At 44.7% G+C, this 16283-nt stretch overlaps 1 protein-coding gene across 3 annotated transcripts in view; it reads right to left on the bottom strand.

Annotated features, from left to right (window-relative positions):
* The window catches only part of LOC137371845 (anion exchange protein 3-like), a 562339-nt gene that overhangs the window by 134943 nt on the left and 411113 nt on the right, over positions 1–16283 (bottom strand). For all 3 annotated transcript variants that reach the window (XM_068034785.1, XM_068034787.1, XM_068034786.1), the window contains 2 exons: positions 5781–5884; positions 4464–4687 (listed from right to left, as the gene is read on the bottom strand). In XM_068034785.1, the coding sequence (XP_067890886.1) occupies positions 4464–4687; positions 5781–5884 (328 nt within the window). The remainder of the gene's footprint in view (positions 1–4463; positions 4688–5780; positions 5885–16283) is intronic.

The raw sequence follows: 16283 nt of genomic DNA, 5'->3' as shown, positions 1-16283 counted from the left end.
TCCCAGTGTGTTATCACAGTGCAATATCCCAGTGTGTTATCCCAGTGTGTTATCCCAGTGTGTTATCACAGTGTGTTATCACAGTGTGTTATCACAGTGTGCTATCCCAGTGTGTTATCCCAGTGTGTTATCCCAGTGTGTTCTCACAGTGTGTTCTCACAGTGTGTTCTCACAGTGTGTTCTCACAGTGTGTTCTCACAGTGTGTTCTCACAGTGTGTTATCACAGTGTGTTCTCACAGTGTGCTATCACAGTGTTTTATCACAGTGTGTTATCCCAGTGTGTTATCCCAGTGTGTTATCCCAGTGTGTTCTCACAGTGTGCTATCACAGTGTGCTATCACAGTGTTTTATCCCAGTGTGTTATCCCAGTGTGTTATCCCAGTGTGTTATCCCAGTGTTCTCACAGTGTGCTATCACAGTGTTTTATCACAGTGTGTTATCACAGTGCAATATCCCAGTGTGTTATCCCAGTGTGTTATCCCAGTGTGCTTTCACAGTGTGCTATCACAGTGTGCTATCCCAGTGTGTTATCCCAGTGTGTTCTCACAGTGTGCTATCACCGTGTTTTATCACAGTGTGCTATCACAGTGTGTTATCCCAGTGTGTTATCACAGTGTTTTATCACAGTGTGTTATCACAGTGTGTTATCCCAGTGTGTTATCCCAGTTTGTTATCCCAGTTTGTTATCCCAGTGTGCTATCACAGTGTGCTATCACAGTGTGCTATCACAGTGTGCTATCACAGTGTGTTATCACAGTGTGTTATCACAGTGTGTTATCACAGTGCAATATCCCAGTGTGTTATCTCAGTGTGTTATCACAGTGTGCTATCCCAGTGTGTTATCCCAGTGTGTTATCCCAGTGTGTTCTCACAGTGTGCTATCACAGTGTGTTATCACAGTGTGTTATCACAGTGCAATATCCCAGTGTGTTATCACAGTGTGTTATCCCAGTGTGTTATCCCAGTGTGCTATGCCAGTGTGCTATGCCAGTGTGCTTTCACAGTGTGTCATTCCAGTGTGTTATGCCAGTGTGCTATGCCAGTGTGCTATCACAGTGTGTAATCCCAGTGTGTTGTCCCAGTGTGTTATCCCAGTGTGTTATCACAGTGTGCTATCACAGTGTGCTATCACAGTGTGTTATCCCAATGGGTTATCCGAGTGTGTTATCCCAGTGTGTTATCCCAGTGTGTTATCCCAGTGTGTTATCCCAGTGTGTTATCCCAGTGTGTTATCCCAGTGTGTTAGCCCAGTGTGTTAGCCCAGTGTGTTAGCCCAGTGTTTTATCACAGTGTGCTATCACAGTGTGTTATCCCAGTGTGTTATCACAGTGTGCTATCACAGTGTGCTATCACAGTGTGTTATCCCAGTGTGTTATCCCAGTGTGCTATCACAGTGTGTTATCCCAGTGTGTTATCACAGTGTGCTATCACAGTGTGTTATCCCAGTGTGTTATCCCAGTGTGTTATCTCAGTGTGTTATCACAGTGTGCTATCACAGTGTGCTATCACAGTGTGCTATCACAGTGTTTTATCACAGTGTTTTATCACAGTGCAATATCCCAGTGTGTTATCCCAGTGTGTTATCCCAGTTTGTTATCCCAGTGTGCTATCACAGTGTGTTATCACAGTGTGTTATCACAGTGTGTTATCACAGTGCAATATCCCAGTGTGTTATCACAGTGTGTTATTCCAGTGTGTTATCCCAGTGTGCTATCCCAGTGTGCTATCCCAGTGTGTTATCACAGTGTGTTATCCCAGTGTGTTATCACAGTGTGCTATCACAGTGTGTTATCCCAGTGTGTTATCCCAGTGTGTTATGCCAGTGTGTTATCCCAGTGTGTTATCACAGTGTGCTATCACAGTTTGTTATCCCAGTGTGTTATGCCAGTGTGTTATCCCAGTGTGTTATCACAGTGTGCTATCACAGTTTGTTATCACAGTGTGTTATCCCAGGGTGCTATCCTAGTGTGTTATCCTAGTGTGTTATCCAAGTGTGTTATCCCAGTGTGTTATCCCAGTGTGTAATCACAGTGTGCTATCACAGTGTGCTATCACAGTGTGTTATCCCAGTGTGTTATGCCAGTGTGTTATGCCAGTGTGCTATCACAGTGTGTAATCCCAGTGTGTTGTCCCAGTGTGTTATCCCAATGTGTTATCCCAGTGTGTTATCCCAGTGTGCTATCACAGTGTGTTATCCCAGTGTGTTATCCCAGTGTGTTATCCCAGTGTGTTATGCCAGTGTGTTATCCCAGTGTGTTATCCCAGTGTTTTATCCCAGTGTGTTATCCCAGTGTGTTATCCCAGTGTTTTATCCCAGTGTGTTATCCCAGTGTGTTATCCCAGTGTGTTATCCCAGTGTGTTATCACAGTGTGTTATCCCAGTGTGTTATCCCAGTGTGTTATCCCAGTGTTTTATCACAGTGTGTTATCCCAGTGTGTTATCCCAGTGTGTTATCCCAGTGTGTTATCCCAGTGTTTTATCACAGTGTGTTATCCCAGTGTTTTATCCCAGTGTGTTATCCCAGTGTTTTATCCCAGTGTTTTATCCCAGTGTGTTATCCCAGTGTGTTATCCCAGTGTGTTATCACAGTGTGTTATCCCAGTGTGTTATCCCAGTGTGTTATCCCAGTGTGTTATCCCAGTGTGTTATCCCAGTGTTTTATCCCAGTGTGTTGTCCCAGTGTTTTATCACAGTGTGTTGTCCCAGTGTTTTATCCCAGTGTGTTATCCCAGTGTGTTATCACAGTGTGTTATCCCAGTGTTTTATCCCAGTGTGTTATCCCAGTGTGTTATCCCAGTGTGTTATCCCAGTGTGTTGTCCCTGTGTTTTATCCCAGTGTGTTATCCCAGTGTGTTATCCCAGTGTGTTATCCCAGTGTTTTATCCCAGTGTGTTATCCCAGTGTTTTATCCCAGTGTTTTATCCCAGTGTTTTATCCCAGTGTTTTATCCCAGTGTTTTATCCCAGTGTGTTATCCCAGTATTTTATCCCAGTGTGTTATCCCAGTGTGTTATCCCAGTGTTTTATCACAGTGTGTTATCCCAGTGTTTTATCCCAGTGTGTTATCCCAGTGTTTTATCCCAGTGTGTTATCCCAGTGTGTTATCCCCGTGTGTTATCCCCGTGTGTTATCCCAGTGTGTTATCACAGTGTGTTATCCCAGTGTGTTATCCCGGTGTGTTATCCCAGTGTTTTATCACAGTGTGTTATCCCAGTGTTTTATCACAGTGTGTTGTCCCAGTGTTTTATCACAGTGTGTTGTCCCAGTGTTTTATCCCAGTGTGTTATCCCAGTATGTTATCACAGTGTGTTATCCCAGTGTGTTATCCCAGTGTGTTATCCCAGTGTTTTATCCCAGTGTGTTATCCCAGTGTGTTGTCCCAGTGTGTTGTCCCTGTGTTTTATCCCAGTGTGTTATCCCAGTGTGTTATCCCAGTGTGTTATCCCAGTGTTTTATCCCAGTGTTTTATCCCAGTGTTTTATCCCAGTGTGTTATCCCAGTGTGTTATCCCAGTGTTTTATCCCAGTGTTTTATCCCAGTGTGTTATCCCAGTGTGTTATCCCAGTGTTTTATCCCAGTGTTTTATCCCAGTGTTTTATCCCAGTGTGTTATCCCAGTGTGTTATCCCAGTGTGTTGTCCCAGTGTGTTATCCCAGTGTGTTATCCCAGTGTTTTATCCCAGTGTGTTATCCCAGTGTGTTATCCCAGTGTTTTATCCCAGTGTTTTATCCCAGTGTGTTATCCCAGTGTGTTATCCCAGTGTTTTATCCCAGTGTTTTATCCCAGTGTGTTATCCCAGTGTGTTGTCCCTGTGTTTTATCCCAGTGTGTTATCCCAGTGTGTTATCCCAGTGTGTTGTCCCAGTGTGTTATCCCAGTGTGTTATCCCAGTGTTTTATCCCAGTGTGTTATCCCAGTGTGTTATCCCAGTGTGTTATCCCAGTGTGTTGTCCCAGTGTGTTGTCCCAGTGTGTTATCCCAGTGTGTTATCCCTGTGTGTTATCCCAGTGTGTTATCCCAGTGTGTTATCCCAGTGTTTTATCCCAGTGTGTTATCCCAGTGTGTTATCCCAGTGTGTTATCCCAGTGTGTTATCCAAGTGTTTTATCCCAGTGTGTTATCCCAGTGTTTTATCCCAGTGTTTTATCCCAGTGTGTTATCCCAGTGTGTTATCCCAGTGTTTTATCCCAGTGTGTTATCCCAGTGTGTTATCCCAGTGTTTTATCCCAGTGTTTTATCCCAGTGTGTTATCCCAGTGTTTTATCCCAGTGTGTTATCCCAGTGTGTTATCCCAGTGTTTTATCCCAGTGTTTTATCCCAGTGTGTTATCCCAGTGTGTTATCCCAGTGTGTTATCCCAGTGTGTTATCCCAGTGTTTTATCCCAGTGTGTTATCCCTGTGTGTTATCCCTGTGTGTTATCCCCATTCGTTAATCCCTTTTTTCCAGGAATGACAGTTTCTTACTTTTCATGTCGTCCAGGTCAGCGGTGGCGAGCATCTGTGCCTCTGCGTCATCGGTTGGTACTTTCTGATACACAGTGGCTCCCAGCGCAGTCATGCTCCCAATGCAGATCCGCTCCCGCAGATCATAACGTGCCCGCTGGCCAGTCGCGCTCCGGTGCAGGGGCTTCCGTTTGTCACGGCTCCTCAGGGAGAACTCCGGGGACTGCTGGGGAGGTTTCAGAAAACTGCAAGAGGGGTAAAAATAAATATTAAACAATACACGTCAGTGCAGGAGTGAGTCTGACGGAACAGAAACACTGCGACAATGCAGTTATATTAATTGGTGAGTAGCAAGGAATGTGGGTTGCCAGTGTTACCTCGCTGGGCTAACTATATTGGTGGAAGGGTTGAGAACCAGACAACACTGATTTAAGACGATTGGCAAAAGAACCAAAGGCGACATTCGGAAAAACTTGTTTACACAGCGAGTGTTTAGGATCTGGAATGTACTGCCTGACGGTGTAGGGGAAAGAAGTCACAGAACCAATCAAGGCTTTCAAAAGGGAATTGGATAAGAAAAGAATTGCAGGGCTGCGGGGAAAAGACGGGGGAGTGAGACTAGCATAGAGTCAACCACATTGCTGTGGGTCTGGAGTCACATGTAGGTCAGACCAGGTAAGGACAGCAGATTCCCTTCCCCAGATGGGTTTTTACAACAAATCGACAATGGTTTCATGGCCATCATTAGAATAGCTTTTAATTTCAGATTTATTAATTGAATTCAAATTTCACCATCTGCCGTGGTGGGATTTGAACCCATGCCCCCAGAGCATCAGCCTGGGGCTCTGGATTACTAGTCCAGTGACATTACCATTACACCACTGTCTCCCCTCTGCTTCAGCAGAGAGCCATTCCGGACACGATGGGCCGAATGTCTTCCTTCAGTTCTGTAATCTTTCTGTGATTCTGTAGTTGTAAAGGGATAGCAATTACCTGATGACCCCTCATAGTGTCACAGATTTCGAGAAGGAGGCCACTCAGCCCATCGTGCCTGTGCTAGCTCTTTGAAAGAACTATCCGATCAGTTCCACTGCTTCAACTGCTTCCCTACAGCCCTGCAAATTAAGTGACCACGAGCAGGTCGTTTGAAGCCAATCCTGGCCTCGTGCTCTTCGCTGGTCACTGGATGGAGATCAGGGATAGGAATCACGGGGTTGATATTTACTATCCCCAGGGGGTGGGGGGCGGGGGGCAAACCTCATTGGCACCCCAAACTGAGGTCAGTGAACTTGTTGCTGTAACATACACTGACTGGCTTCCCCTGGGACAGTACCTCACCTTTCCGTCTGTCCTGAATAAGGTTCAGGTGGCTGGTGAGAGGGATCCAGGATCTGCTGCTCAATCAGGAGAGACTCGGTTGATTCAGGTGAAGCCAGCTGGAACTGCGAAAAGAGGAAGCAAAAAATCAACAACAATTTCAAACAGATAACGCACTCCACTGAGACCCTCACAGCAATCCTGCTGACACCAGCCTCGCACTCCTCTCTCTTCCAACCTCTCTCCACCACCACAATACCTTGTCCCTACTTGTTCAATACTTCAATAGGGATAAGAGACTTAGAGAAACAGCGATTGTTCTTCTTAGAGCACAGAAGGTTAAGGGAAGTGTTAATAGAGGTGTTCAAAATCATTCTTTGTGATAGAGCAAATAAGCAGAGACTGTTTCCAGTGGCAAGTAACCAGACTACACAGATTAAAGGTGATTGGCAAAAGAATCAGAGCAGGAGATGAAGAAAAACTCATGCCAGGATTTTCTTATTGTAGAAACAAACCCCCGGAACCCCTCAATTAGATTCCAGTCAGTAACTGACTCTCGGGTATCTGTTATTCTAAATATAAACATCCCGAACCCCTCGATTAGATTCCAGTCTGTAACTCACTCCCGGGTATCTGCTATTCTATATATAAACACCCGAACCCCTCAATTAGATTCCAGTCTGTAACTCACTCCCGGGTATCTGTTATTCTATATATAAACCACCCGAACTGCTCGTTTAGATTCCAGTCTGTAACTCACTCCCGGGTGTCTGTTATTCTATATATAAACCACCCGAACTGCTCGTTTAGATTCCAGTCTGTAACTCACTCCCGGGTATCTGCTATTCTATATATAAACACCCGAACCCCTCAATTACATTCCAGTCTGTAACTCACTCCCGGGTATCTGCTATTCTATATATAAACCTCCCAAACCCCTCGATTAGATTCCAGTCTGTAACTCACTCCCGGGTATCTGTTATTCGATATATGAACCCCCACCGAGTCCCTCGATTAGATTTCAGTCTGTAACTCACTCCCGGGTATGTTATTCTAAAAATAAACCCCCTGAACTCCTCGATTAGTTTCCAGTCTGTAACTCACTCCCGGGGATCTGTTATTCTATATATAAACCCCCTGAACCCCTCAATTGGATTCCATTCTGTAACTCACTCCCGGGTATCTGTTATTCTATATATAGACCCCCCCCCCCGAACCCCTCCATTAGATTCCAGTCTTTAGCTCACTCCCGGGTATCTGTTATTCTATATATAAACCCCCCGAGCCCCTCGATTAGATTCAAGTCTGCAACACACTCCCGGGAATCTGTTATTCTATATATAAACCGCCCCCCAGCCCCTCGATTAGATTCCAGTCTGTAACTCACTCCCGGGTTTCTGTTATTCTATATATAAACCACCGAACCCCTCGGTTAGATTCCAGCCTGTAACTCACTCCCGGGTATCTGTTCTTCTATATGTAAAACCCCTGAACCCCTCGATTAGATTCCAGCCTGTAACTCACTCCCGGGTATCTGTTATTCTATATATAAACCCCCCGAATCCATCGATTAGATTCCAGTCTGTAACTCACTCCCTGGTAACTGTTATTCTATCTACCAACCCCCCGAACCCCTCAATTAGATTCCAGTCCGTAACTCACTCCTGGGTATCTGTTATTCTATATATAAACCCTCCGAACCCCTCGATTAGATTCCAGTCTGTAACTCACTCCCGGGTATCTGTTATTCTATATATAAACCCCCCGAGCCCCTCGATCCTATTCCAGCCTGTAACTCACTCCCGGGTGTCTGTTATTCTATATATAAAACCCCCGAACCCATCGATTAGATTCCAGTCTGTAACTCACTCCCGGGTAACTGTTATTCTATATATAAACCCCAGGAACCCCTCAATTAGATTCCAGTCTGTAACTGACTCCCGGGTATCTGTATTCTCTATATAAACCCCCCGAACTGCTCGATTAGATTCCCGTCAGTAACTCACTCTCGGGTATCTGATATTCTATGTATAAACCCCCTGAACACCTCGATTAGATTCCAGTCTGTAACTCACTCTCGGGTATCTGTTATTCTATATATAAACCCCCTGAACCCCTGGATTAGATTCCAGCCTGTAACACACTCCCGGGTATCTGTATTCTATATATAAACCCCCCGAACTGCTCGATTAGATTCCCGTCAGTAACTCACTCTCGGGTATCTGTTATTCTATATATGAGCCCCCTGAACACCTCGATTAGATTTCAGTCTGTAACTCACTCCCGGGTATGTTATTCTAAAAATAAACCCCCTGAACCCCTCGATTAGTTTCCCGTCTGTAACTCACTCCCGGGGATCTGTTATTCTATATATAAAACCCCTGAACCCCTCAATTAGATTCCATTCTGTAACTCACTCCCGGGTATCTGTTATTCTATATATGGACCCCCCCGAACCCCTCCATTAGATTCCTGTCTTTAGCTCACTCCCGGGTATCTGTTATTCTATGTATAAACCCCCCGAACCCCTCGATTAGATTCAAGTCTGTAACACACTCCCGGGAATCTGTTATTCTATATATAAACCCCCCGAACCCCTCGATTAGATTCCAGTCTGTAACTCACTCCCGGGTATCTGTTATTCTATATATAAAGCGCCCCCCAGCCACTCTATTAAATTCCAGTCAGTAACTCACTCCCGGGTTTCTGTTATTCTATATATAAACCCCCGAACCCCTCGGTTAGATTCCAGTCTGTAACTCACTCCCGGGTATCTGTTATTCTATATATAAACCCCCTGAACCCCTCGATTAGATTCCAGCCTGGAACTCACTCCCGGGTATCTGTATTCTATATATAAACCCCCCGAACACCTCGATTAGATTCCAGTCTGTAACTCACTCCCGGGTATCTGTTATTCTATATATAAACCCCTCGAACCCCTCGATTAGATTCCAGTCTGTAACTCACTCCCGGGTATCTGTTATTCTATATATAAACCCCCTCAATTCCTCAATTGGATTCCATTCTGTAACTCACTCTCGGGTATGTTATTCTAAAAATAAACCCCCTGAACCCCTCGATTAGTTTCCAGTCTGTAACTCACTCCCGGGGATCTGTTATGCCATATATAAACCCCCTGAACCCCTCAATTGGATTCCATTCTGTAACTCACTCACGGGTATCCGTTATTCTTAATAGACCCCCCCCCGAACCCCTCCATTAGATTCCAGTCTTTAGCTCACTCCCGGGTATCTGTTATTCTATGTATAAACCCCCCGAACCCCTCAATTAGATTCAAGTCTGTAACACACACCCGGGAATCTGTTATTCTATATATAAACCCCCCGAACCCCTCGATTAGATTCCAGTCTGTAACTCACTCCCGGGTATCTGTTATTCTATATATAAACCCACCGAACCCCTCAATTAGATTCAAGTCTGTAACACACACCCGGGAATCTGTTATTCTATATATAAACCCCCCGAACCCCTCGATTAGATTCCAGTCTGTAACTCACTCCTGGGTATCTGTTATTCTATATATAAACCCACCGAACCCCTCGATTAGATTCCAGTCTGTAACTCACTCCCGGGTATCTGTTATTCTATATATAAACCCCCCGAACCCCTCGATTAGATTCCAGTCTGTAACTCACTCCTGGGTATCTGTTATCCTATATATAAACCCACCGAACCCCTCGATTAGATTCCAGTCTGTAACTCACTCCCGGGTATCTGTTATTCTATATATAAACCCCCCGAGCCCCTCGATTAGATTCCAGCCTGTAACTCACTCCCGGGTATCTGTTATTCTATATATAAACCCACCGAACCCCTCAATTAGATTCAAGTCTGTAACACACACCCGGGAATCTGTTATTCTATATATAAACCCCCCGAACCCCTCGATTAGATTCCAGTCTGTAACTCATTCCCGGGTAACTGTTATTCTATATATAAACCCCCGAACTCCTCGATTAGATTCCAGTCTGTAACTCAATCCCGGGTATCTGTTATTCTATATATAAACCCCCCGAGCCCCTCGATTAGATTCCAGCCTGTAACTCACTCCCGGGTATCTGTTATTCTATATATAAACCCCCCCAAACCCCTCGATTAGATTCCAGTCTGTAACTCACTCCTGGGTATCTGTTATCCTATATATAAACCCACCGAACCCCTCGATTAGATTCCAGTCTGTAACTCACTCCCGGGTATCTGTTATTCTATATATAAACTCCCCGAGCCCCTCGATTAGATTCCAGCCTGTAACTCACTCCCGGGTATCTGTTATTCTATATATAAACCCACCGAACCCCTCGATTAGATTCCAGTCTGTAACTCACTCCCGGGAATCTGTTATTCTATATATAAACCGCCCCCCAGCCACTCTATTAAATTCCAGTCTGCAACTCACTCCTGGGTATCTGTATTCTATATATAAACTCCCCGAGCCCCTCGATTAGATTCCAGCCTGTAACTCACTCCCGGGTATCTGTTATTCTATATATAAACCCACCGAACCCCTCGATTAGATTCCAGTCTGTAACTCACTCCCGGGAATCTGTTATTCTATATATAAACCGCCCCCCAGCCACTCTATTAAATTCCAGTCTGCAACTCACTCCTGGGTATCTGTATTCTATATGTAAACCCCCCGAACTGCTCGATTAGATTCCCGTCAGTAACTCACTCTCGGGTATCTGTTATTCTATATATGAGCCCCCTGAACACCTCGATTAGATTTCAGTCTGTAACTCACTCCCGGGTATGTTATTCTAAAAATAAACCCCCTGAACCCCTCGATTAGTTTCCCGTCTGTAACTCACTCCCGGGGATCTGTTATTCTATATATAAAACCCCTGAACCCCTCAATTAGATTCCATTCTGTAACTCACTCCCGGGTATCTGTTATTCTATATATGGACCCCCCCGAACCCCTCCATTAGATTCCTGTCTTTAGCTCACTCCCGGGTATCTGTTATTCTATGTATAAACCCCCCGAACCCCTCGATTAGATTCAAGTCTGTAACACACTCCCGGGAATCTGTTATTCTATATATAAACCCCCCGAACCCCTCGATTAGATTCCAGTCTGTAACTCACTCCCGGGTATCTGTTATTCTATATATAAAGCGCCCCCCAGCCACTCTATTAAATTCCAGTCAGTAACTCACTCCCGGGTTTCTGTTATTCTATATATAAACCCCCGAACCCCTCGGTTAGATTCCAGTCTGTAACTCACTCCCGGGTATCTGTTATTCTATATATAAACCCCCTGAACCCCTCGATTAGATTCCAGCCTGGAACTCACTCCCGGGTATCTGTATTCTATATATAAACCCCCCGAACACCTCGATTAGATTCCAGTCTGTAACTCACTCCCGGGTATCTGTTATTCTATATATAAACCCCTCGAACCCCTCGATTAGATTCCAGTCTGTAACTCACTCCCGGGTATCTGTTATTCTATATATAAACCCCCTCAATTCCTCAATTGGATTCCATTCTGTAACTCACTCTCGGGTATGTTATTCTAAAAATAAACCCCCTGAACCCCTCGATTAGTTTCCAGTCTGTAACTCACTCCCGGGGATCTGTTATGCCATATATAAACCCCCTGAACCCCTCAATTGGATTCCATTCTGTAACTCACTCACGGGTATCCGTTATTCTTAATAGACCCCCCCCCGAACCCCTCCATTAGATTCCAGTCTTTAGCTCACTCCCGGGTATCTGTTATTCTATGTATAAACCCCCCGAACCCCTCAATTAGATTCAAGTCTGTAACACACACCCGGGAATCTGTTATTCTATATATAAACCCCCCGAACCCCTCGATTAGATTCCAGTCTGTAACTCACTCCCGGGTATCTGTTATTCTATATATAAACCCACCGAACCCCTCAATTAGATTCAAGTCTGTAACACACACCCGGGAATCTGTTATTCTATATATAAACCCCCCGAACCCCTCGATTAGATTCCAGTCTGTAACTCACTCCTGGGTATCTGTTATTCTATATATAAACCCACCGAACCCCTCGATTAGATTCCAGTCTGTAACTCACTCCCGGGTATCTGTTATTCTATATATAAACCCCCCGAACCCCTCGATTAGATTCCAGTCTGTAACTCACTCCTGGGTATCTGTTATCCTATATATAAACCCACCGAACCCCTCGATTAGATTCCAGTCTGTAACTCACTCCCGGGTATCTGTTATTCTATATATAAACCCCCCGAGCCCCTCGATTAGATTCCAGCCTGTAACTCACTCCCGGGTATCTGTTATTCTATATATAAACCCACCGAACCCCTCAATTAGATTCAAGTCTGTAACACACACCCGGGAATCTGTTATTCTATATATAAACCCCCCGAACCCCTCGATTAGATTCCAGTCTGTAACTCATTCCCGGGTAACTGTTATTCTATATATAAACCCCCGAACTCCTCGATTAGATTCCAGTCTGTAACTCAATCCCGGGTATCTGTTATTCTATATATAAACCCCCCGAGCCCCTCGATTAGATTCCAGCCTGTAACTCACTCCCGGGTATCTGTTATTCTATATATAAACCCCCCCAAACCCCTCGATTAGATTCCAGTCTGTAACTCACTCCTGGGTATCTGTTATCCTATATATAAACCCACCGAACCCCTCGATTAGATTCCAGTCTGTAACTCACTCCCGGGTATCTGTTATTCTATATATAAACTCCCCGAGCCCCTCGATTAGATTCCAGCCTGTAACTCACTCCCGGGTATCTGTTATTCTATATATAAACCCACCGAACCCCTCGATTAGATTCCAGTCTGTAACTCACTCCCGGGAATCTGTTATTCTATATATAAACCGCCCCCCAGCCACTCTATTAAATTCCAGTCTGCAACTCACTCCTGGGTATCTGTTATTCTATATATAAACCCCCCGAGCCCCTCGATTAGATTCCAGCCTGTAACTCACTCCCGGGTATCTGTTATTCTATATATAAACCCCCCGAGCCCCTCGATTAGATTCCAGCCTGTAACTCACTCCCGGGTATCTGTTATTCTATATATAAACCCCCCGAACCCCTCGATTAGATTCCAGTCTGCAACTCACTCCCGGGTAACTGTTATTCTATATATAAACCCCCCGAGCCCCTCGATTAGATTCCAGCCTGTAACTCACTCCCGGGTATCTGTTATTCTATATATAAACCCCCCGAGCCCCTCGATTAGATTCCAGCCTGTAACTCACTCCCGGGTATCTGTTATTCTATATATAAACCCCCCGAACCCCTCGATTAGATTCCAGTCTGCAACTCACTCCCGGGTATCTGTTATTCTATATATAAACCCCCCGAACCCCTCGATTAGATTCCAGTCTGTAACTCACTCCCGGGTAACTGTTATTCTATATATAAACCCCCCGAACCCCTCGATTAGATTCCAGTCTTTAAAAAGCTCCCGGGTATCTGTTCTTCTATATATAAACCCCCTGAACCCCTCGATTAGATTCCAGCCTGGAACTCACTCCCGGGTATCTGTATTCTATATATAAACCCCCCGAACACCTCGATTAGATTCCAGTCTGTAACACACTCCCGGGAATCTGTTATTCGATATATAAACCGCCCCCCAGCCCCGCCATTAAATTCCAGTCTGTAACTCACTCTCGGATATCTGTTATTCTATAAATAAACATCCCGAAGCCCTCCATTAGATTCCAGTCTGTAACTCACTCCTGGGAATCTGTTATTCTATATATAAACCCCCGAACCCCTCGGTTAGATTCCAGTCTGTAACTCACTCCCGGGTATCTGTTATTCTTTATATAAACCCCCTGAACCCCTCGATTAGATTCCAGCCTGTAACTCACTCCCGGGTATCTGTTATTCTATCTATAAACCCCCACCGAACCCCTCGATTAGATTCCAGCCTGTAACTCGCTCCCGGGTATCTGTTATTCTTTATATAAACCCCCCGAACTGCTCGATTAGATTCCAGTCTGTAACTCACTCCCGGGGATCTGTTATTCGATATATAAACCCCCTGAACCCCACGATTAGATTCCAGTCTGTAACTCACTCCCGGGGATCTGTTATTCTATATACAGACCCCCTACGAACCCCTCGATAAGATTCCCGTCTGCAACTCACTCCCGGGTATCTGTTATTCTATATATAAACCTCCCGAGCTCCTCAATTAGATTCAAGTCTGTAACACACTCCCGGGAATCTGTTATTCAAGATATAAACCGCCCCCCAGCCGCTCTATTAAATTCCAGTCAGTAACTCACTCCCGGGTATCTGTTATTCTATATATAAACCACCCGAACTGCTCGTTTAGATTCCAGTCTGTAACTCACTCCCGGGTATCTGTTATTCTATATATAAACCCCCGAACACCTCGGTTAGATTCCAGTCTGTAACTCATTCCCGGGTATCTGTTATTCTATTTATAAACCCCCCAAACCCTCGATTAGATTCCAGTCTGTAACTCACGCCCGGGTATCTGTTATTCTATATATAAACCCCTGAACCCCTCAATTACATTCCAGTCTGTAACTCACTCCCGGGTATCTGTGATTCTATATATAAACCCCCGAACCCCTTGATTACATTCCAGTCTGTAACTCACTCCCGGGTATCTGTTATTCTATATATAAACGACCCGAACCCCTCGATTAGATTCCAGTCTGTAACTCACTCCCGGGTATCTGCTATTCTATATGTAAACACCCGAACCCCTGGATTAGATTCCAGTCTGTAACTCACTCCCGGTTATCTGTTGTTCTGTATATAAACCCCCTGAACCCCTCGATTAGATTCCAGCCTGTAACTCACTCCCGGCTATCTGTGATTCTATATATAAACCCCCCGAACCCATCGATTAGATTCCAGTCTGTAACTCACTCCCGGGTCTCTGTTATTCTATATATCAACCTCCCGAACCCCTCGATTAGATTCCAGTCTGTAACTCACTCCCGGGTATCTGTTATTCTAAGTATAAACCCCCCGAACCCCTCAATTAGATTCCAGTCTGTAACTCACTCCCGGGTATCTGTTATTCTCCAAATAAACCCCCCGAACCCCTCAATTAGTTTCCAGTCTGTAACTCACTCCCGGGTATCTGTTATTCTCCATATAAACCCCCTGAATCCATCGATTAGATTCCAGTCTGTAACTCACTCCCGGGTATCTGTTATTCTATATATAAACCCCCCGAACCCCTCAATTAGATTCCAGTCTGTAACTAACTCTCGGGTATCTGTTATTCAATGCATAAACCCTCCCAAACCCTCAATTAGATTCCAGTCTGTAACTCACTCCCGGGCATCTGTTCTTCGATATATAAACCCCCCGAGCCCCTCAATTAGATTCAAGTCTGTAACACACTCCCGGGAATCTTTTATTCTATATATAAACCGCCCCCCAGCCCCTCTATTAAATTCAAGTCTGTAACTCACTCTCGGGTATCTGTTATTCTATATATAAACATCCCGAACCCCTCGATTAGATTCCACTCTGTAACTCACTCCCGGGTATCGATTATTCCATATAAAAAAACTCCGTACCCCTCGATTAGATCCCAGCTTGTAACTCACTCCCGGGTATCTGTGATTCTATATATAAACCCCCCGAACCCATCGATTAGATTCCAGTCTGTAACTCACTCCCGGGTCTCTGTTATTCTATATATAAACCCCCGAACACCTCGGTTAGATTCCAGTCTGTAACTCACTCCCGGGTCTCTGTTATTCTATATATCAACCTCCCGAACCCCTCGATTAGATTCCAGTCTGTAACTCACTCCCGGGTATCTGTTACTCTATGTATAAACCCCCTGAACCCCTCGATTAGATTCCAGTCTGTAACTCACTCCCGGGTATCTGTTATTCTATATATAAACCCCCCGAACCCCTCGATTCGATTCCAGTCTGTAACTCACTCCCGGGTATCTGTTATTCTATATATACACCCCCGAACTGCTCGATTAGATTCCAGTTTGTAACTCACTCCCGGGTATCTGTTATTCTATATATAAACTCCCCGAACTGCTCGATTAGTTTTCAGCCTGTAACTCACTCCCGGGTATCTGTATTCTATATATAAACCCCCCGAACTGCTCGATTAGATTCCAGTTTGTAACTCACTCCCGGGTATCTGTTATTCTATATATAAACTCCCCGAACTGCTCGATTAGTTTTCAGCCTGTAACTCAGTCCCAGGTATCTGTTATTCTATATATAAACTCCCCGAACTGCTCGATTAGTTTTCAGCCTGTAACTCAGTCCCAGGTATCTGTTATTCTATATATAAACCCCACCCCGCGTTCCTCTATTAGTTTCCAGCCTGTAACTCACTCCCGGGTATCTGTATTCTATATATAAACCCCCGAACCCCTCGATTACATTCCAGTCTGTAACTCACTCCCGGGTATCTGTTATTCTATATATAAACCCCCCCTGAGTCCCTCGATTAGTTTCCAGCCTGTAACTCGCTCCCGGGTATCTGTTATTCTATATATAAA

Source organism: Heterodontus francisci, chromosome 7 (genome assembly GCF_036365525.1).
Source record: "Heterodontus francisci isolate sHetFra1 chromosome 7, sHetFra1.hap1, whole genome shotgun sequence".
In the NCBI taxonomy this organism is placed as follows: domain Eukaryota; kingdom Metazoa; phylum Chordata; class Chondrichthyes; order Heterodontiformes; family Heterodontidae; genus Heterodontus; species Heterodontus francisci.
This window is presented reverse-complemented; position numbering and strand designations above follow the sequence as displayed.